General features: G+C 33.6%; 3 protein-coding genes across 8 annotated transcripts in view; 2 read left to right on the top strand and 1 right to left on the bottom strand.

The window, feature by feature from the left end:
- LOC100749757 (spectrin beta chain, non-erythrocytic 2) overlaps positions 1-16,903 on the bottom strand; it is a 58,095-nt gene extending 41,192 nt beyond the window's left edge. For 3 of the 4 annotated variants that reach the window (XM_012383462.3, XM_012383464.3, XM_012383463.3), the window contains exon 1: positions 631-839. In XM_012383462.3, the coding sequence (XP_012238885.1) occupies positions 631-667 (37 nt within the window). In that variant the 5' untranslated portion in view covers positions 668-839. Of the gene's footprint in view, positions 1-630; positions 840-16,593 lie in introns of those variants that run through there. The other variant, XM_012383465.3, reaches the window with a different exon arrangement.
- LOC100747556 (jerky protein homolog-like) lies at positions 7,223-9,122 on the top strand. 3 transcript variants are annotated; one of them, XM_033319846.1, is made up of 3 exons: positions 7,223-7,581; positions 7,640-8,228; positions 8,307-9,122. In XM_033319846.1, exon 3 carries the CDS (start codon positions 8,309-8,311, stop codon positions 9,038-9,040), a length of 732 nt encoding a protein of 243 aa, XP_033175737.1. In that variant the 5' UTR covers positions 7,223-7,581; positions 7,640-8,228; positions 8,307-8,308; the 3' UTR covers positions 9,041-9,122. The 3 variants fall into 3 exon arrangements, with proteins under 3 accessions (XP_033175737.1, XP_003488046.1, XP_033175736.1); XM_003487998.4 differs by lacking the exon at positions 7,223-7,581 and having other exon boundaries at positions 7,601-7,752; positions 8,141-8,228; XM_033319845.1 differs by lacking the exon at positions 7,223-7,581 and having other exon boundaries at positions 7,601-8,228.
- Positions 16,904-18,778: 1,875 nt separating the features above from the next.
- Positions 18,779-21,063, top strand: LOC100746846 (ubiquitin thioesterase OTU1). Its single transcript, XM_003487992.4, has 3 exons — positions 18,779-19,450; positions 19,523-19,839; positions 19,928-21,063. The coding sequence occupies exons 1-3, from the start codon at positions 19,051-19,053 to the stop codon at positions 20,144-20,146; spliced, it is 936 nt and encodes a 311-aa protein (XP_003488040.2). The 5' UTR covers positions 18,779-19,050; the 3' UTR covers positions 20,147-21,063.
- Positions 21,064-22,318: the final 1,255 nt, after the last annotated feature.

The following is a 22,318-nucleotide window of genomic DNA, read 5'->3' as shown; positions in this document are numbered from 1 at the left end:
CAGAACAAACGTATGTATTTAGAGTTGAAATAGAATGTAACTGGTACATTTGAATACTTTAAGGCTACTTCTTAAAAAAAAACTTTTAATTTCTAATTATAATTTTAAAGATATTTAACCTTTTCCAGCATGATTCATCTCTAATTCAAACTATAACCAAATCAGTTATTAAACCCTATAAATACCCTCAAATTACATCAACCAAATCAAACTTCTTTATTTAAAAATAAGCTTAAAAGTTGTTTAAACACAAAAAGACAGTAAATTCCGACAGAAAACACGGATCGATTAAATCGTACGAGCTTAGCCGACGAACAGCTAAATAGTAAACGACACTCATGGAGCTCTAATTACATGGAATGCGCGGCAGGATTTCGATAGATAATCTATCTGTTAAGATAAACTTGCGTAGATACGGCAGTTTCCAAATCGCTCTTCTACCATGAAAAGACTACCACACCCATAATCCCTTTCGATAAAAAGATACAGAGATCTTAACCTATCAACGCCTAATCCTATTCAATGGCATCTAATCAAAAACTTCGTTAGAAACTCAAATGCGATCCTTTATCCACGTTTTACGATCTATTGATTCGCAAATTAAATTACAACTGGCTTAATTCGACGTACCATGATAATAATTGCCTGACACGGTTGTCCCTTTCATTTTTCAATGGCCGTTGATCCACTGGTCTGCTTTCATGACTTCTTTCACCAAAGTCAATATCATGAAAAATTGACGAAAATCACGACTCGATATCGAAACGAGGAGACGACGAACGAAGAACGATTGGACGTCTACGAATGGCGACACCGAACTGATTCAGCTGTTAACTCAAGACCACTTTAACTGCCAGGACTCTTATCGCGTATCGCGAACATTTTGTGTCCGTTCTTTTATATAATAACGTTAACAATAAGTATATGAGTATAGAGCACAATTCTTTTTCACGAATGTATGCGACATGACCGACTGCCAATAACAATACGTAAATTTTTATCGTTACTTGTTTCGCAATTGTAAAGTTTCGTGATATATTATCTGTCAAAAGCAAGTGGCCAGATATTATACGTACATATGTTCTTCCGAGCGGGAATGTACCTACCAATGGCGTAGCAATTAAGTTATTGATTGTAATCGGGTATATGTAAATTTACATATAAAATTAAAGTTTATGTTAATAATAATAGCACCTTTTTTAAATTTGGAAATTGTTAAGTAAAGGTAATTTAGAATTCGGCTGATTGAATGGTAATGATGGGTGAAATAGGCAATCTCATTTTAGAAAAAGACGAAAGAAAGAAAAACGCACGAGGACAGAAAAATTGTATCATTATGGTAACTTCCGTAGAAGATAAGATTAAAATAGCAAGTAAACTAGAAATAATGTCGATAATAATAGAACAATACAATAATAAAATATGAATAAGATATGTTTACAAATTCAAATAAATCATAATTTGCTCGTAACATGATTAAGCATGCATCGTTTTCAAGTTGATTAGATGATCGTTTGTACATAAACTGCGATGCAATTATGCAGTGGAGCACGAACCGTGACGTTTTCATAGGGACGCGGGCTATGTAATGTGTACGTTAGAATGAATTTACATAAATTAAACGTACGTTGTATGACCGTGATAGAAGAGACGATAATTTTTTAAGAAAGTATTAGCGGCTGTAATTCATAACTTTTTAATTCAAACTTTCGTGTGTGAGTTACTCTTTGGTTTCAGCCGCGAAACAAATTTTTAATAGTTTAAAAATGATTTAAGATTTTAATTTCCCCCCAAATTTAAGCAAATGGTTATTCTCTGTGCGATAGAAAAATATGATTCGGTCGAAAACGAGTTACAAAATTGTTTAAAAAATGTGTAGCTTTTATAGAGCAAACATCTGCCAAATTAAACTTAATGCTTGCTGTACAGCCATTTAAGTCTAGTCGAAGGTCTGATGTCACGAGGTAGAAACACGTACGATAATGAATTTTTATGGCATTAGCATATCGTCATCTAGTGATGTAACGTCTTCAAACATGAAGAATTATTGAAATGTTCTTCGCTGTGACAAGAAATAAGAGATCGTTTCTAAAACTAGATAAATACACTGAAAAGAACGAATTGTTTGATTGTCCAGGTTCAATCGTGTGAAATAGCAGTGACTTTGAAATATTATCGTGAATTTGGTGCTTTTACTTGTTAAATTTTTAATATTATTAGGGAATCTGTCCACATCTACCAACAATGTCAACATGCATTTACGTCTTCGATATCTGTCAACAGCTTTAACGTTGGTCAACATTTAGGCTTGTTAACATCTTTCAACATCATCAGCTTTTAAACATTTGTCCACACGTATTACTAGTAAGTCAACATTTATAGATATCCTCAACTTTTGTCGAGTCCAATCAATATATAATACATACTTTACGGCTATCGACATTTAATAGTATTTTCAACATTCATTCTATGAAATAAATAATATAAAATATAACTTGTATGAAGTAAAATTCATGCGTTGAAATACGTCATTTCATAAAATAACTTTTCAAACATCCAATATCATTATTACATGGCAAACGCCTTGCCTTGTGTGACTTGTTCTGGCGATTATCTGATAGAAGTGACGATGACGTTATGACTTATAAATCCATGTCACTACTACGCCTTTCTTTTTTTGATAACGCCGATACTCAACATATTTGATAGAGAAAAAAAGAAATACACAGGCATACAAAAATATTTGCAACTTCGTTGATACTATGAAGACTGGTGACGCGACACTAGCGCCATATGGCCGTTAACTATTTACTGGCGCGCGCCATTTATTCATCCAATCTTGAATTTCTTTAATTATTCATTGATTCTATCTTTTTATGTTTCAAATATTCAAACGTATTGAATTTTTCCATAAACATAACAAAAATCATATTTCGTTATTTCGTGACGTGAACGTTACGCCCGATGCTAGTACATATGATACTTATAGTATATTATTTCATGGAATCATTTATTTATATTCGCTTAGTTTCCATTTACTTTCGATTAACCTTCCACACGAGGCGTAATAGAAAGTAAAACGAAATCCAAGATGAACCACCCACTAATTTCCCATACATCGCCAAGATTAATTGTACTTACAAATTCTAGAAGGAAATCTATAAAAAGCTACTAGATTGATCTAGGAGCTTAATTACTTCCTTCTTGATGTTTACAACGTCAATTTTCATTTGCTTTAGATTTCATCGTTCAGTTTCGACTGAAATAGCCAGCGTATAAGCTCGTTTATTCGGACAGCAAATAGGAAGTTCGAGATTCGCCCGGAAGCACGCTACATGCACCTCGACACTTCTACAGAAACACCTCAATGATTTGCAGCAACGTCTATAGATAAGAATTAATGATTTTTCGACATTGGTTCCAGATATAAGATGTATCAAAAAGCAATTTTTTATCTCAAAACTGAAAAAGATAATCGGTTACATATTTTTTATATTACGAGGATTATTTGTACTTCTTCATACGCAATAATTCTTATAATTTTTACATTGTACCGATCTTGTCTATTTGTCAGTTAAGGAAACGTAGACTATCTAGACCAAGAATAATCGAAAACTTTTAAAAGGGCTTTTTAAATAAGTAATTAAACTTTGAATTATTGACATAACCTTTCAAGCTTCCTTTGATATTTTTATTTATACAAATTTCCCAATTTAACGACTAAAGATAGATTACCGAAAATAAGAACGAATCAGAGGAAAACGAAAAATGAATCGAAGATGAAGCGTTCGACGAACTTGGAAGATGGTCGATCGCTGCCAGGAAGTACGAAATTGCCCCGGAAATGCGTCGTACGCAACGACGGAGCAGGGAAGACCGTGGCAAAGAAGACCAGGTGAAATCTGAACCGTATTATTATCGAGACTCGTCCTGACTCACCTCGAAAACAGATACCAACACACTATTGACACTGATAACTTAAACCTAGACAAATATTCATCTGCTGTATTACACACGCGCTCGCAACCAAAGGAGACGAAATATAGAATGTGGCAAGCTGTACCAAGTTCAAACGATATGACGACATGTCTATATTTGGCCACCCACTGACATTACCAACGACAACGATTCGTTCCTGCAACCCTATACTTTTCAATGGCACTTGTTGCTAGCCGTCTACCATTTTGACCGTGAATTTAGTAGCTGAGGATCGTTATGTAGGTTATCTGATGGAATATTCCAACATTCAATCTTTTTCTAACCTATTTGTAGTGATATGAATAGAACATGTAAGTTGTTTCCACATTTGAGGTTAGTTGTTTTGAAAAATAAAGTCCCTAGACATTGTATATCTACATCATGTTAGATTGAGAAGTGGTAGGATAATTTTTGTTAACTTATTCGTAGTAGTATGAGTGCCATCTATATGTTGTTTTCACTTGAAATCAGTTGTTTCAAATAATATCTCTGGGTGATCGAATCAGTGTATATTTATCTTATGCTAGATTGAAGAGTTGTGTGATAAAATGAGTAATACGAGTATTATTGGAGTTTATAGCCAACTCAATGTCATTTCCAGGGATTTAAATACAGTATGAAGCTAGTAATAGCTAGGAATGCAGCATCTTTTCTTCCTTGTGGAGGCATACGATTACAAATATAATTTTTCAAATATTCTATGCTAAATTAAGTATAAGTATTAGAATTATATGTATGTAATTCTTCTTTTACTATACAGTAATATCTTCTGAAAGAATCGGAGTTCCGTAGAGAAAAAATTTAACGAGCAGGAAGTAATATAATCTTTACGATATACCATAAGCAAGCCCTTCATTCACTTGTTCCGTATAACAGTTCCTTACCGGAAGTGTTTCTTTATTAAAGGAAGTAGAACAATGACGTTACTATGTGAATGAACGTAAGACACGAAATACACAATACGTACGAAAACTACAGAGTATTGCTAAAAAATTGCTGTTCTCGGAAGAAACGAATCTCGTAATCTCTAACTAAATTCAATGTTTTATCTAATAGGATAATAATTTTTTGAACTGAATGTTGACAGTGTTTTGTAAGTTTCTATCCGCTCACGTAAGAGACAAACACGTTGTTTGACGTAATTCGATTTTAATTTAAATATGATATCACTTCTTGAAATAACTTTTATGGTCCCAATCTCGTTATATGTTACTACAACTGAGTCATATTTACTGATAAGCCAACAGTTGGGATAAAATGCAATTTGATTACTCTAGTTTGCATAACTGTTTTGAAATTATGTGGCTGAAACTTATTTTCATCGTTTACATCATGGCTAATTAGCGAGATCACTAATCTTGATTATAAGACGATTAGTTCTATCCCTATCATTTTTATTTCAGCCAGTTGAAATACAATTATTTCCCAGCTTGCGTTCGAAATACTGACAATTTTCCGCGTAGATTAGAGCAAGCAATAAGACTGCAGCTAATATTTACATAATTGCGAAATGTTCCATCGCGAACGAGCTGTAATTTATTTAGCCGCTTGGCAGTTCGTTAATCCAGATGACATCACTGGTTTCTCAGAAGTTTACACATGTTGCCGACATTTAATTTCAATTTCACGGCGTCATTACACGCCGCAAGCTCAATAGGAATGCCATCACGATGTCTGACCAAGTGCAATGGAAGATTCTTTCCGGTTTAATTCGTCCCTCTTGCTTGAATCATCGCCAATTGTAATACGTTCACAGTACACAATTTTTAAAATCCATGGGAATCCAAAAATTAGAAAATTTAAGTAGCCAAATATTTGATTATTCAGGGATCTGAAAATTCTAAAATTTCAATATTTGAAAATTTGAAAATTCCAACATTTGAATATGTAGAAACTTGAGAATCTCAAAATTTGAATTCCAAAATTCGAATAATCAAAAATTTGCAAATTCAAATATTTGGAAATTTAACAGTTTTTTAGTTTAAAAATATCAGTAGTTAAAATTTGAAAATTCTATAACTCGAGTACGTAAAAATTATAAAATTCGTCGATTCGAAGCTGAAATGAACCGCGCTGTATTTTTGCAACATCTGAGGCGCTTTTCATGAAAAATTGCACCTCACAGTACAGAGTCATAACGTTTACACAATGACCCATTTGTAACAAACTGTTCGAGCCCCTGCTCGGTTAAGAAACAACTACCTCGCTGTTAGCCACAGGAAAATACTTATTACGATAATTATGGAAAGAGAAAAATAATTTTACATGATCTTCCACACGATGTCATTGACATTTACAATCAAATAAAAGAAAGAGCCATATTACATTTTCAATTCCATAGGTTGAGTCAATAACATATTATCTTTCGAAAAGTTTGTTCATGGAGCACCCTTAATTGCAAGACGTTAGTGAGTCATTCGGCTTCCTGCGGACGTTAATTGTTAAATTATAACTTTCACGGAACAGATTGGGCAACTTGTTACATTACGTAATTATCTGTGTTCTCGATCTCGAGAGATGAGGAAGAAGATAAATCAATGTTTCACAAATGTTTGTTCGCGCGAATTCTTCACTGGCTGTCTTTAGGATCAAAAGATTGACGAACTCTATCACGAAACTCCATATCCATTAACTAAGACGATTGAATATGTTACTTTACCTCGTTTCGGTTTAACGGGCCATATTATTTCACCTAACCTAACCTAAATTTCAAAGAAACATTTTAGACAATGTATAACAATTTTCGCTTCACCCGCTATACTAAAATACATATTTTAGCATCTCTGGAGATTTTCCACTTATCCGCTATGTTTCCTACATCCCACGCTGTATACGGTATATTACAACTTGCAGATCGGTCTACCTGTGTATTATCGAGAATGTGGCCGAACGGAACGTGTTATTTCATAGAAAATGGGCATACGTGTATCATTTAGTCGAGAACATCACTGTGACTCGCGTTTCTGATCTACGCAACAACGTGGCTTGCGGTCCCTTTTGTAACTATCGCGTAAACTCCCACGTGCCACATTAGGCCACCTTTCATTCTCCAGTTAGAGGCACGAATTCACCGAAGAATTTACGTCGCCGGTATACGAATACAATGGACTGGAATTATCCAGACGCGTTTTCATATGAATATCGATGAGCCGCCTTATCGAACAGAAGCTGTCGACGCTCCGATATAGCGGATATATATATATAATGTCTTCCTATCTTATTGATGAAAAGCGACTTAAAGTAGAGTTACCATTTATGTGCTAAGTCTTTTATCTGCAGAGTCTTTTATGTGCAATATCTTTAATATTTTTTATTGAGGAATAAAGGACGTTGCGAATGAAATGTTTGTAAGTAAATCATGGTATCTTGAATAAAGAGAGATAAAAGGATAGAAGGAGAGATGGAAGGAAGAGGAGAAAAGTATATTTCATAAGAATCTGCTAAGGCCAGAGGACTCATCAGTTACGCTAACTTAGAAAGCACGTACTCGTGCCATAGACACCCTGATAAGAAAGTTGAGAAGTGATACGTATTTACAATTACTGATAAATAGAAGAGAAAGTACTAGCACGAAAGTGTTGTACGTCGGCGTAGTACGAAAGTGTAGGTGGCCATCTGGTGGTAGAGTTGAGAGTGTCTCTACATGCTCTTTCCCTTCCAGTTGGTTAAATAATGTTTAGAGTGGGAATTCAAATATAACAGTGTTGTAAAAATAATTAAATTTCGTTAAAGTGAAAGTTGTTCAAGTATTAGAAAAGAAAGAGAGAACAGAAAGTGAGTTAAAGTTTTAAAATAACTACTTCATTTGCTTTGATTTTCATTGACACATTCAAGTAGTTGGAACGAGGTTAGATGACATAACCTATAAGTTAGCGGTTTATTAATTAATAAAATAATACAGTTTCAACATTTATAGACAATTGTAAGAATTTATATATAGAAAAATATATCGTCCAATTGTTTAAATATTTGGAACGAATTTATTCCATTTTTTGTTACTCATATAATTTGTTTACTTTTTCATTAATTATTTTAAAACCACGAATACTCTTTAGTGGAAATCACTTGCTAACAAAAATTGTTAGATTTACTAATTTCAATTATAAATCCTTCTTGAAATATAAATTAAAAGCTCATTTCTTCTAATTAATTGTATTCATAGTTGATCCAACAGAGTGATTCTGCAATATATCATAAATATCACACTGCTAGTGTGATTAATCAATATGCTGCAAATAGGAATGCTACAAGTAGGTCAATGGTATTTAAACTTAACAACTGTTTTTATCTTAATTGTGTTGTGTTTCTTTGATATTTGACATTTACAGACATGTCAGGTAAAAGGAAAAAAGTGACTGTAACCATAGCAAAGAAGTTGAAAGCTTTGTACAGGATTGATAAAGGTGAGTCATTGAGAAGTATTGCTATTGATTTAGGAGTAGGAATATCTACTGTTTCTGATTGGAAAAAAAACAGAAAGGAGATTGAAGATTTTTGTGCCAAGATGGTTTCTAGAGATAGCTTAGGCAACAGAGGAACAATTAAAAAAGCAAAGAATGTAACACTAGATGATGCACTGTATATGTGGTATATTCAAGAACTTGAAAATGGTATTCCTATGTCAGGACCTATTCTTAGAAAAAAAGCTCTGAGTCTTAATAAAAAGTTAGGTGGTGATCCTACTTTCACAGCAAGTGTAGGATGGTTAGGAAGATGGAAAGCCCGACATGGTATAAAACTGACCCTCTGTAGTCAAAGTTTACTGGAGGATACTGTCACTAATAACAACTCAGATCGATTATTATTAGAAGATGATATTGTGAGTGCGCGTTTATCCACTCAAGATGGAGATGACATCCAAGACTCTTTTATTGATAGATATCATCAAGAAGAAACAGATGTCAACCACCTAGAAGCAACAACAATGCTAGAAAAATTAATAACTTATTTTGAACAGCAAAATGACACTTTAGAGAATGATTTAATGATTCTAAAACATTTACACAATCGTGTATCAAAAAAATATTTGCTGACTCTAAAACAGGAAACTACTGTTTTGTAACATAATACTCTCAGTGTATAATTATTGTATATGTCTTTCTATTATACGATTTTTTAGTGTAAATAAATTTTGCAAATATATATTTTTTTACTCTTGACCTACTGAGAATTATACATTGAATATTAGTTCTCATGAATGTATTTAGTTCACTCTTCTCTGACAAGTTTATAGATGTTTACTATAAAAGTAATCACTACCTTATCGAATTTTATATTTATTTTAAAATATATAGAAAGGATATTTTTATAGCAGGCGTCATAATATATATAATAAGTATAGTAAGCGTATGGTAAGTGTCATTTCTTAAACCTTCAATTTAAGGAATTCAAACGTTGTCATATCAATTTTTATGAAAAAATATGAAGAGATTGTATTAAATGATAAAAAGTAAAATAATTTAGATGGAAGCTAAGTAACAAAGATTTATATTTTTCCCTAAACCAGCAGCGCTCTCTCAATCATAAAATGGCACGTCAATTAACCCACTTTTTCTCTACTACATTCTTCGTCTGTACTAATAATAAGTAATTGAAAAGAAAGCATAATTAAATAGTTATTAACTATATCCTGTGCTCAGCGAACTTAATCACTTTTCGGATAATCCAGCCATTTCCAATCAACCAATTGATTTACCTCACCTAGTCCAATTACTTTTTCAATGACTATCTAATCGGCACGATAACTTAAAACAAGACGTTAGGGTGAATATCCTCCTGAATATTTTTTTATCACGCATTCCATCGTATCGTCAAGACTCTAGATCGAACGTTGAAACCCGAGAATCTCGATGGAATCGCGGCGATTCCAGTTTCTGCTCCGTCGCTCTGATTCGCTCGGCGAATTTCCAAGAAGTCTGCCTATGCCTCTCTAACGGGCCATTGAATTTCAGCAAAATTGCGTTGCGCATACTTCGTGCTGGTGGAAAAGCCCACGATCGACAGAATTCACCGTTAGATTATGAAGATGTTGCAGATTTTTTTACCCTCTTGAGCGGAAACCGAAACGGACCATTACATCACTGCTATGCGAGAAAAATTTCCGTTGTATAAATTGCTTCCTGTAAGAATTTGTATACCTTTTCCTGTCAATATTCTTTGATGCTTCTTCTTTGATCTTCTTCTTTTTCTTTTCTTAATTGAAGTGTCCTATAATGTGTACTGAATCAAGTGCCTACTCAAGGTCATTGGAAAATGACCTTTACTTTTTCCCTTGCACTGCATACTTTAATAATGAAATTACTGAAACCTTAATTTAGGTATTGTGACTATTGATATATTTATATAAATGAATATATTAATAATCTAATAATAATCTAGGCAATTTTGCAGATTACCGACTTTTCCCGTCGTAAAAAGAAGCTACAGTCAAAATAGGGAAAAATGATGAGATTGCGTAATTATCATAATCTATTGTATAATCTATTCTGTTGATAATTTAAAAGACAGAAGATTCATAAAAGATGGTTGCCCTGAGAGACCCTGCAGATGTTGGAATGTTCTCACCATGCGACACTTGTACTTAAAAGAGGGCTATATACATGCTTATATATTGATAGCATGAAGTGGAGTTTTTTCAGTACACTGTGAACGAGCTGTTAAATACAGCGTGAAGACACCATTAAATGGGAGCAGGAATGAAATGCTCGTAAAGTGAAATGATCGGTGAAAAGTGAAATGAGACCCTATCAGTGTAATTTTTCTGTTCGATCATAGGAGAAGACGCGTCGAATGATAATGAATCGTTTCACCGAGTTGAGTGGTGAAATTCGAACGAGGTCGATGACCAAAATGATACGCTTTTTACCTTGTCTAATGAAAGATAACGAGACTCAATTCAAATCCAAGATAGACATTTTAGAAAATAGAAAATGAAATGCAACGATATGAAAATGTGATAGGAAAGTCGGAAAAATTTATGGCTGTATCATATAATAGTATTTTCATCGTTCCTTTTGCATTCTTTCGAATTTACGGTCGAGAATAGGCATTGAATAATGATTTCACGCTACCAGGTCAGAGATAGCGTTGCAGCAAGCCAATTGAAAACAATTTATTCCTTTATCTTATCGTCATTCCTGCATTAATTACACGGGATGTTAAACGGTACAGATTTCTATTCACAGACGCCTATTCACTTGTTCATATTTCCCTTTCAATCTCCTTTTATTATTATTTTCATATTTATTTTCATAGTAATGATATTGCACTATTTGCTTGATAACTCTTCATTAATCTTCTTCACGTACCAATACAGTAAATGTTTGATTCGATTGAAATAAAAATTTTGCCAAAGATGAAGAGCCAGTGTTTCTTAAAGTGGCTATAACTCGAATTACGTACATCTCTAGTCAGCTGATTTTAAATGTTAATGTATTCTGTCGTTTGTTTATAGGAACACAGTCTTAGTAGTGGAATTCGTTTTACCATCAGAATTATGACCAATGACTAGGATATAAAGTTTCTAAAGATATACAATGCAGAGAGACAAACAACTCATTACCTATAGAGAACAACTATTATCCATATACATATATATTTTGCAAAATAGACATCCAAATCCCTCAAAATACACGGCTATAATTTATCAAATTTTTACAGAAAACTACAAATTGATCATTTTAATTATTCTGGTAATTTTTATGCAAAACTTTGCTATACACGTGTTTTCTTTTTTCTCTTTTTTTTTTTTTTTTTTTGGTAAATGTGATAATCTGCAAAAATTTGGTCGTTAATTTTTTAAACGCTCTCTATTGCATTCGACAATGATTCCCGTAGTGACGTCAGAGGCGTGTAGAAAGTTGACAAGAAAAATCTACATTCCTGCATGCGTTCTGGCAGTTTTACATTCACCGTCGCGACGTGGCCGTCTACTAGAAGAATCCGACCGCGTGTACGCGCCAGATAAAACTCCGTTCCTTCATATCGTATTCTGTCGACGCGTCTCGACGGGTCACGTATGGGGGACTTACAACTAATTACGCCAATGAGAGATGTCGTTCAAGATGTACGGCCAAAATCTGCCTTTTGTCACTCGTGTCTCCGTTATCCGTATTTTGTAGCAGTCAAAACAACTGAGTGAGAAATGGCAACTTGAAGAAAACTACATGAATTGTACACCAAATTTGAAAGAAACTGTATATACATATGTTCACTGTCAACTGTACATACATGTATATACATTTATTTCATGCATTTTCGTCACGAGCAATTTCTGTTTAAAAATGTACGAAAAATGTACCATACTTGATAATTAATTAATTTCCATGTATAAGAAGCTTCAAGAGCTATCTAAAATACAACTTATCCTTTCATCCTGGGGCAAAAATCGTAACACTATATTTATTCTACGTTTGTATCAAAAAATTTAGCTGAAAAATTCAGAAATTAATTGAACTCCATTTGTAAGAAGATTCAAAAGCAAGTCAACGTATAATTTATGTTTTCGTTTTAGAGCAAGAAGCAGGAGCCATCACTGTCCTACATTTCTCCATTCATGCATCCTAAATTCCTAGTTTCCCCTAGTTGCGTGGTAAAGCATAAAGACGCCCCCACCATCGCGTAGTTCGAAACAGGTTGACGGTAATGGCGATACTCGAGTCGGCACAATAACATTGCACGCGGCAATTTTTTCCCGTGGTCGTTCGTAAATCCACGATTGACGGAACGCGGGAGTACGCGTTAAGCCTTGAAGTCTGTAACCGGAGTCTTGGTCTGTTCGCTTGCGTCTTGAGTTCCAGGACTCGCCAAGGATCTTTCTCTTCGTCTCTTTCTTTCTTCCTTCTTCTATCCTCCTCGTTTGCTACGAGCGGGCTCAACGAAGAAATGGAGGGAGAAAAGGGGGACTTTGAGAGCGGTCCAGCAACTCCCCCAGAAAACGTGTATGTGCGCGCGCGCACGCATGAGAGACGTATATACGTTTCGTTGTTAATACTCTAACTAACGTTGGATAGCGATGGGAATGATTATCGTATTTTACTCATTGCTTGGCATTCACAGATTCGTTATATGTATATAAATTTGAAAATTAATTATATAATCTATATTATTAATACTGCATGAAAAAGATGAAGTGTCAATATATAATTTATTATGTATTTGACTTGGAAACTTGTAAGCAAATTCTGCATAACACTGTGTATAGATATATATATATATATAGGATTTATATGTGATGGTCATATTTTATGGTCTTTCGAATATTCTCCATATTGATAGCTTTTATGGTAAATGTTTACAAGTTATGTTTGACGAAACGTAAGTATTTAACAGGGACGACCTTGAAACGACTTTGAACGGAAGAATCCTTGACAAGTGTGCTCACCGGACGATACTGAATCTGTAACGCGTGTTTACATTTGCATATTAATGAGCTTCCAAACCGGATATTTTTAGGTTCTACTTTAATTATATCGGCTGGTGTCACGCGAACATCATGTTTTGGAAGCAATGTTTCTTTCAATCTGATAATTCCTCTCGGCGTTATCTTATGAATTACGCATCTCTATTTAAAAATTTACATCACTCCATAATCTCTATTATACAGCGTTTTTTTCTCATCAAACATGTCACAACATTTCTATTATAATTATAACAAACAATATTTATGTATTAATATCTTATCGAGCCAGTAAGATCCCCACGGTTACATAATCTAACATAATACATTTTGTCAGTCGGCAAGTCTATCAGTTCTACAGCTTGTGACATATTTTGCATATTTGTAAAAAGTTAACGTCGAATAAACTCGACAAATTACCAGGCTTCGATTAAAATAAACAATCCTGAATAAATCAATTTTCGCGTTACATTTTAAACACAACCGAAGAACGGTTACACCCATCGCTGGTTTCACGCACACGACTTTCGCCCATCGGACGAGCATCGAAAGGGACCGCTGGTGGAGGGAACGCGAAAAGTACGATTGGTGGGGGGAAGAAAAACGACTCCCAAGAAAAGGACGCAACGATAGGGAGGAAGTGAGAAAGACAGAAAAAAACGACATCCATTGAGAATTACGGTATTCGTGGAGTAGTGAGTAGAGGAACGGACAGAGTGTTGGAGGGGCTCATTAGAAACTCAAGGCACTACGGCGTGGCGGCGCGCGCGTAATATTATTTCCTCGTGGAACGCAGGGGCTAAGGCTGATCAAATGCCGGGTACCGTTCGGGAAAGGATCGAAGTCCGCTCCAATTTCACGTGCAACGACGCCAGCGCCCCGTTATGATCGCTTCGCTCAACAGAGAGAAACTTGTTCCGACCGCGGGGGGAAAAGGAAAATCTCCACCGGTCTTTACGCTCCCTTATGCATACATACGTACGCAAGCGCGCACGCGCGCGCGGTTTTCCAGCTGTCCGTCGAGCGACCTTTGCAAACGACCAGTTCTCCTCCGCGAGGAATTCTGACCTCGTAACGGAATGACTCTACGCACAAGCTATTAGACACGGGAATACGGGGACGTAAGATATCGTCACAAGGGGAAAGCTATTGCGGGACGGGTATCAAAGTGGACTCTACTGTGGGATGCAAGAATGGAGTTAGGGCAATCAGATCTTTTTTATATAAAATGCACGAATTGTTTATTATTTTATATTATATCATAGTGGAGGATAACAGAAAGTTTAAAAAATACAAAAGACAGAACAATTTTAGAAAAAAGATTTATAATTGATCGAAACAATAAAATTATGGACAGATATAGATAATGTAGATGACTGTCATGAAATATTTAGTACAGCAAAGTTATTATACACAAATATGAACTTTTAAACTTTCTTTCATTTGACACTAATGTATTTGTTTCAGATTGTATTACTATACTTTTAAAATTGATCAAGCTGTGGTAAATTTTGTGAATCGTAGCCATTAACGCATAATTTAATATTTGTCAAACACTTGGCTAGGTGCGATGTCAACAAGATTAACTGTGAACAATAAAGGTATCAAATGATACAGTATATTCATATCAAAATATCTCCTTACTTATTCACTTTATAAATCCTAACTCTACTAGTATTTTAGACATCGATATTAATTTGTTAATGATATGGAGCATGTGTAGAAATGCTATTAACCAAAATATGCAATTGACATCATCCTAACCTCTGAATTCATTCCCATCTATAATCTGTAAGTTCTTAAGACGCAGATGCAGATGTGATAACGTCTTCCAGTGGTTGGAATAGCGATGGTGATAGTTGAAATTTGATATTCGTGAAACGAAAGTGCGCGAGATTTGAAAATACCGCCATTATTTTCTATTGCAGAATTCATGTTCGAAGTAACAAAATGGAATAGAAAGATATTTGATGTAGTCGTAGTTGTCAATAAATCAATATCTGATATTGTTAAGCTGATAATACTTATACCAATAGAGTAATAAATGAAGTAATATAGAAGAAAATTATGTACTTTGAAATTAGTAATCAGTTTCTAATCAAACAAAATGATATACACGTATAATGCGTCATCACTTAGGGATTACAAAAAAAAAAAATTCTTAAGAAATAAGGCTCAATGCAAATGGAATGATGATGATGAATGGTAAAAAATTTAAATTTCTTTCGCACGATTTCCTGGTATCGAATAAGGCCTTTTGTTCCGTTTTTAAGCAGTCCTCGCGCGATCCTCCTAGTTTCCTTAACCTTGCGTTCTTCGAATTTCTATGTACATATAGTTATATTCAATATATATTAAAATCTCGCTCTCGTTTCAAAAAAAAAAGAAGAGTTTAGATATTGGTAGAGATATTCTAACATAAAATTGAAATAACATAAATAATAAAATAATAAATAATAAATAATAAAAAACAAATAATAAAAAATGGCAATACAGAGAGAAAGCACATATTCGAAAAAAAAAGAAAACGAATTCAAATTAATGCGAGACTCGAAAAGGCTAATCTCGAAAAGATCAAGGATATCCTTTCGATCAATGCGACGAGTTCGCAAAGATCTCAGTGTTATGACGAAAGAAAGTCTTAAAAGAGCAAGAACTTTCGTACACGACTTTTTGCTACTGTTGAAGCGGATCACTGGATCCTCTATATTTTACACGAAATGTCCCACGTGACCCGTCGACCCTTGCGCGCGTAAATTTTCTGTTTGCCGACCAAGCAGTTCGAGGATGATAAACAAACTCGAAATCCTAATCTAACCAGACAGTATGCAGACTGTTTAGTATTTTTCTCCTCTTTCATTCGTACGAAATCTGGAAAATTTCGTTCTAATATACATACAGTAGTTACAAAAAGTACGTGCACATACCATTATTTTGCAAAGAACCATCTTTTTATCAAGTTAAAGGTTGCACATTTCATTTCCGTAGTATTAAATTTTTGTAGTCATACTATTGGATGATATGACACTTAATATACTTGAATTTAGTTAATTAGTATACAAATGCTATAATAAATACAGTGGTGTATAAGCACTTTTCGTAGTTACTATATGTACCAATGTAAATCGAATGTACATCGGACTAGATCGTTCGATAAGACACACGGTACGATCGATCGTTTCGTGGAAAGGTGACAGGTCCCTTAACTGTAGACATACCTTTTCAACGTGTGTACGAAGCTTATCCAAAACGCAAAAGCACCTGTGTGCTGAATCCGTGAGAACACTCTGTTAAATACACTTCCTAAGCACACTGTATTCACTAAAATGTGCACACTTAGGTCCGTGAAGTTGTTACAAGAGATCTGATAAACACACGCGCACACGATACAAACTGAGAACCACACGCTTCAACTTTGTACTAGCGGTAGCGTGTCGCGCGAACCGTACCGACGTCTGCGCCAATGCGTTTGCGGCTTCGAACTCCAAGCGGTTCTTCGACAATTCCCGCCGCCCTTCCCCTGAAGTTAGTTTCCACTGGAGTTTCTTTTGGAACGCCTCACCTCCCGTTTCGGTGGGTCCAGCAGTGTTTCAAGAAGATTGCCGAGTAAACCTCGCCATCTATGAACTCACAATGACGCTAGATTTATTCTCTGATGATAAGGTTCGGCTCGCGCGGAAATTTGACCGATGCAAAGTACACTTTTGCACTTGTAATTAAAAAATAATTCGCATACGTACAACGAAAGTCAAAGAAATTGACATTTTTGAATTTTTTAAAATTCCAATTCCTTCGTTTTCTATTTCACCAATGTTATAGCAGAAGTATACTTTCCACCAGTCCATTTAAAATGTCATCATTCTTGATACATTCAATTCTGACAGAATCTGAATTATATTTTTGAGAATATCTTTAAATTTCTTACTTACTTAAAAAATTGCTTGAAATTGTGTTATATGTTAATATTGACCCGGTGGTCAATGCATGAACTGAGAACACGATAGATGTGATATTAAATATGTATGTACTAAATAGGATTAGGATTGAGACTTTGCGTGTCATGTTCTGAAATACCGATCTCAAAAAAGACCAAAGTGTTTCTTACGCCCTCTATAATTTATAATATCGCGTTAATTGCAAGCACAAGTGATTGTAATTAGTTCGTTCAAAAGCCGTTCGTTTACCTAGACAAAACGTTAGCTATTTCTCGATTAAATAAACTTCTGGTCAATGAATTCATCTATCCGAACGTCAACTATTATTATATGAACGAGAAATCATAAATGGCAAAGAGAATCAGAATAATCTTCATTTATAAAAACATAATCGCGAATGCAGCCAATTAGCTCACATTACTTGCTGTATAATTCATAATTGTATCATATAATATGATACAATTAGTAATTATATGTCAAATAATAATGAGTTCCAGGTCTCACCGCGAGGAGGTTGCTGCATGTGGAGACCCACCCTGAAAACAAATTTCAATTAAATCTTGAATTAATCATACAACGCGATATGAGACGCCACTTTGTATTTGCATAAATATTTAACAATCTTCTAACTAATCTAATAACTAATTAACTAATTTTGAATTGATGACGTAACATGTAGCACAAAGAATGGTGCCCTATGGTGCCCTTTAAAATATGAGGCACGATAAAGGATTACATGTCATGTCTATTTTGTTCAAATCTAGCATGAATATTTAAAATTGTATTATTTTAGACATTAAATCCACTATTTTCTATGGAAGTTAATATTGATTTGTATCAATGTGTTATAAATTGAATTCGTCCGGAAATAACAAGATTCTATATAAAGTGAAAAACGTTATAGGTATCAATTTAAAAATATTAATTCTTAATCTTATCATTTTTGTGGAAATACTAACATTTTAAAAATCTGTTCATGTTATCATATAACGTACAAGAAATGATTCATCTTTGTTCCTTCTCTATTTATCTCACAAATCTGTTATTTATAAAAAAAGCTTTGCGTATATCGAGAACATCCAATACATATACTACTACGATATAGACGAGAATTACCACTATATAATACCGCCTAGTTTTCCCTATTAATCAATTCATTGTGAAATTTGTTATATAACCCACCTATATAAAAAAAACTTATAAAAAACAGTAAAAAAATGTTAAACTCCCATTTTTAATCGATACAACAATAATACAGTATCATTTCATACATATTTAATAAAATACGTCATAGACAATAATAATTGAGCAATAACATAGTAATTTTAATCAACTCATCGGAAGCGGTCGTTCGCATCGGTAACACAATCTATCCTCTATTATCAAACGTCTAAATCAATGGTTAGAAAAAGACGAGACGCTATCAATATAATAACACGAAAGTCCCTACATTTGCTAACGTTATAACCAACAAGCAGTTACGCTGGTCGGTGGTGGAAATTACGGTATTTGGTTGTGTGTTAAGTTAAGTACAACGATGAATCGCAAAAGATAGTCGGTATCGGCGAAAAAAAATACGCGACGTATGTGTTGCGAATGATACCGCGTTCCGTCCTATGATATAATCTTCGCCAGAAACTCGAGAAAAATCTTGTGGCGCTGTATTTCAACAGCTGATCTAACTGGTACAATTCTCCAGACAAAATTCTCGTTTCTAGTCAGCTAGGTGATCCGCGATAAATGATGGCCGGATATGTATTGAAAGTTAAAACGAAATCGGGTCAAAAGGTCGTGAATGGTTTGCTCCCGCAGGATAAGTTAGGCAAATTACGATCAAAATTAGTTGAGATAACAGGAATACCGGCTGAAGCGCTTCACGTTCTTTGTGGTTTTCCACCGAGGCCAATTAATCTGAACGACGAGACGGGCTCTCTCGAAGCTTGTGGCATCATTTCTGGGGACACCTTGATCGTCGAAGAGAAACCACCACTTTACAATGGGAAACAGAACTCTGAAGATATCGGTCGATCTCATATCGTCGATGAAAAGGGTTTCACGAATACGCCTGGTGTACTAATGAAAAAGGTCGTACCAGCAGATAATTCCTGCTTATTTACCAGCGTTGGTTATGTTCTCAATGGTACACAATATAAATTGTATTAATATATTTGTGCCATATATAAATATATATATACTGAAAGTATATTTTCAGGCAAAGTTGATCCTAGCTGCGCAGGCTTTATGAGAGAGATCATAGCGAATGCTGTAGCATCAGATCCTGTGGAGTATTCGGAAGCTTTTCTGGGCAGACCAAATCCTGAATATTGTAAATGGATCTTAAAACCAGAATCATGGGGTGGAGCCATTGAATTGTCAATATTATCCAAATTTTATGGATTAGAAATAGCAGTAATAGATAGCATTAATGCTATAATTAATAGATTTGGAGAAGATCAACATTATGCTCAAAGAGTTTTTTTGATATTCGATGGAATCCATTATGATCCTTTATATTTGGAACCACTCGATGTAAGCGTAAACAATTATATACATATACATGTTATTATTAGTTTTGTTCCTCTGGTTTTGACTTTTTAATTTCTATCTGCACGTACAGGGAGGCAGCATTCAAACAATCTTTCCCACAGAGGATGAAAAGATATTATTCGAAGCAGCTGAACTCGCGAAAGAAGTAAAATCTAGTCGTCAATTCACAGACATTCAAAAGTTTATGTTAATATGTAATGATTGTAAGGTCAAACTAAATGGTCAAACGGAGGCTCGGCAACACGCCAAGGAAACAGGTCACATGAATTTCGGCGAGGTAGCCGTGTAGCGAATTAAATTGATCCCTTTACAATTGTCGATCACTTTTAAGCGGACTGCCGTTTGAAAATCCTACTAAATTCAAGTCTCAAGCAGAATTTTCTACTTAGGCGAGGCTTGTAAGCGGACTAGCAATTTAATATTGATACTTTGTTAATTTAAGATATATGCAGTGCACTATGAGGATTGTTTAGACATGTAATATACACAGATTTTTAATTTTGACTAAAGATCCAAATCTTTAATTAAACGCCAAAATTTATATAATTAACTTTATTGCAGTTCAAAGAACTGTCATTGAACATAGCCAAGTATATTCTATCTACATTGAGTACATTTTTATTTGTAGTTTATTTATTAGATTGAAATTTATTTATACATTTGAATTTCAAATTGATACAAAATTCTGTTTCTTTTATTTCAACTAGTATATACTTGAGATAATTGTGATTATACAAGAAAAGATTAATAATTATTTAGTTATCTAATACTAATAATCATCTAATCATATAATTTTAATAATTACTTAATTATCTAATTTTGCGTTATTTTTATTTAAGATAAATTTGTTGATAGTAATAATATGTTAAAGACTATATTCTTTGGCAAGATTAAGAATCTGTGATACTTGGTTAAATTTGCCTAAACGGAATTCATAGCCTTACTGGCAGTAAATGTGTTCCACATATATATATATATAAAAATATATAAAAGGAAGTAATAATATTAAATAAATCATAAAGTTGATTATAAAGCGAAATGGAGTTTCACTTAGTTTCGCTTCTAATGGCAGATCAATTTAGCACCGTTAATAGCGAATTTTATAAGAATAAATTGCAGCTCCCAAGAGAGAAAAACGAAAAAATCTAATGGATCACTGTTAAACACTAAATAACATCACACCTCTATTAATAAAGAAATGTTGCTTGATAAAAAACCACAAAATGTTATCTTAACAAATTTGATCTCTATTGCGATAGTTTAATTTACAGTCTAAATATGCATATAATATAACAAAAAGATAAAGATGTATAGTTGTATAACAATCCACCAAGCTTATATACATACATGATATATATAATTATATATGTAACATGTATATAAGTATATATAATTATGTATATAACATATATGTATTTATATAATTAGGATATTATAATTATTTTTGTTATTGCGATTTTTAAATAATTAAGCATGCACTGTAAAAAATACAAGTTCCAATCGTAAAAGAAAAAAATGAAATTTAATTTTTGTAATAACTATGTACGGTATTTATTAGTCAACTCCAGCACAGAATTTTTCTTTTTTATATTAATAATATAGTTTACTATGTTAATCTTATATCATTAAATAATACACATATATTATGAATGAATTTAATTCAAATTAAAAAATAAGGAAATTCATAACTATTCATCACTCAGGAAAAATATTCATGATAGATCTACAGGTTTATATTTATACAGTACATATTTTGTAAGTCCTACCGTTTTGGAGAAGTAAAATAAATCAGCTATTTACATTTCACAACATTTCCAATGATTTTTTCTGCATTTCAAATAACGAAAAGGCATGTTCAAAATGGCCGTCATTTAAAGCTATTATTGAGAAACAATTTAAATGAGCTTCCTTACGCCCGAAATAAAGTCACTCATAATTTTTCACGAACGATTTGCTACTTTCAAATAACAAGAATAGTAATAGTCGTTTAAAATGACTGTTAATTAAAACCGTTATTGACAAGCAATTTGAATAAGTATCTTCTAGTTATAAATAAAATTACTCACCAAATTTTACAGTCTAAAGATGAATTAACGTAAAATTATCACAATCAACGTTGAATTTATAATTAAAAATACAATTAATCTTGTAATAATAAGTTTTGAAGCAAACTTGGTAAAAGAACATCCGAAATCTTACGCGCGGCATGTTAATACTGGAACTATTACGCTAGTCAAATTCAATACCTTCCGAAGTTCACAATAAATTTATAACAGTACAATTTTTACAAATTTGAATGATTTCTTATAAAGTAAATTTTTATAAGTATGTTGTAATAAAAATTGTATTACTTTAATACAAACTTGCTTTAATATAAGCTTATATTTACTACTTTAAGGACCATGCATAATATTGCACACAAAATGCAATGTTTAAAGTTGCACAAACACAACATTATTAC

This window comes from Bombus impatiens, unplaced genomic scaffold (assembly GCF_000188095.3).
Source record: "Bombus impatiens unplaced genomic scaffold, BIMP_2.2 scf_0217, whole genome shotgun sequence".
NCBI lineage: Eukaryota > Metazoa > Arthropoda > Insecta > Hymenoptera > Apidae > Bombus > Bombus impatiens.
The sequence above is the reverse complement of the archived record's forward strand: the minus strand, read 5'-3'. Positions and strand labels throughout refer to the sequence as shown.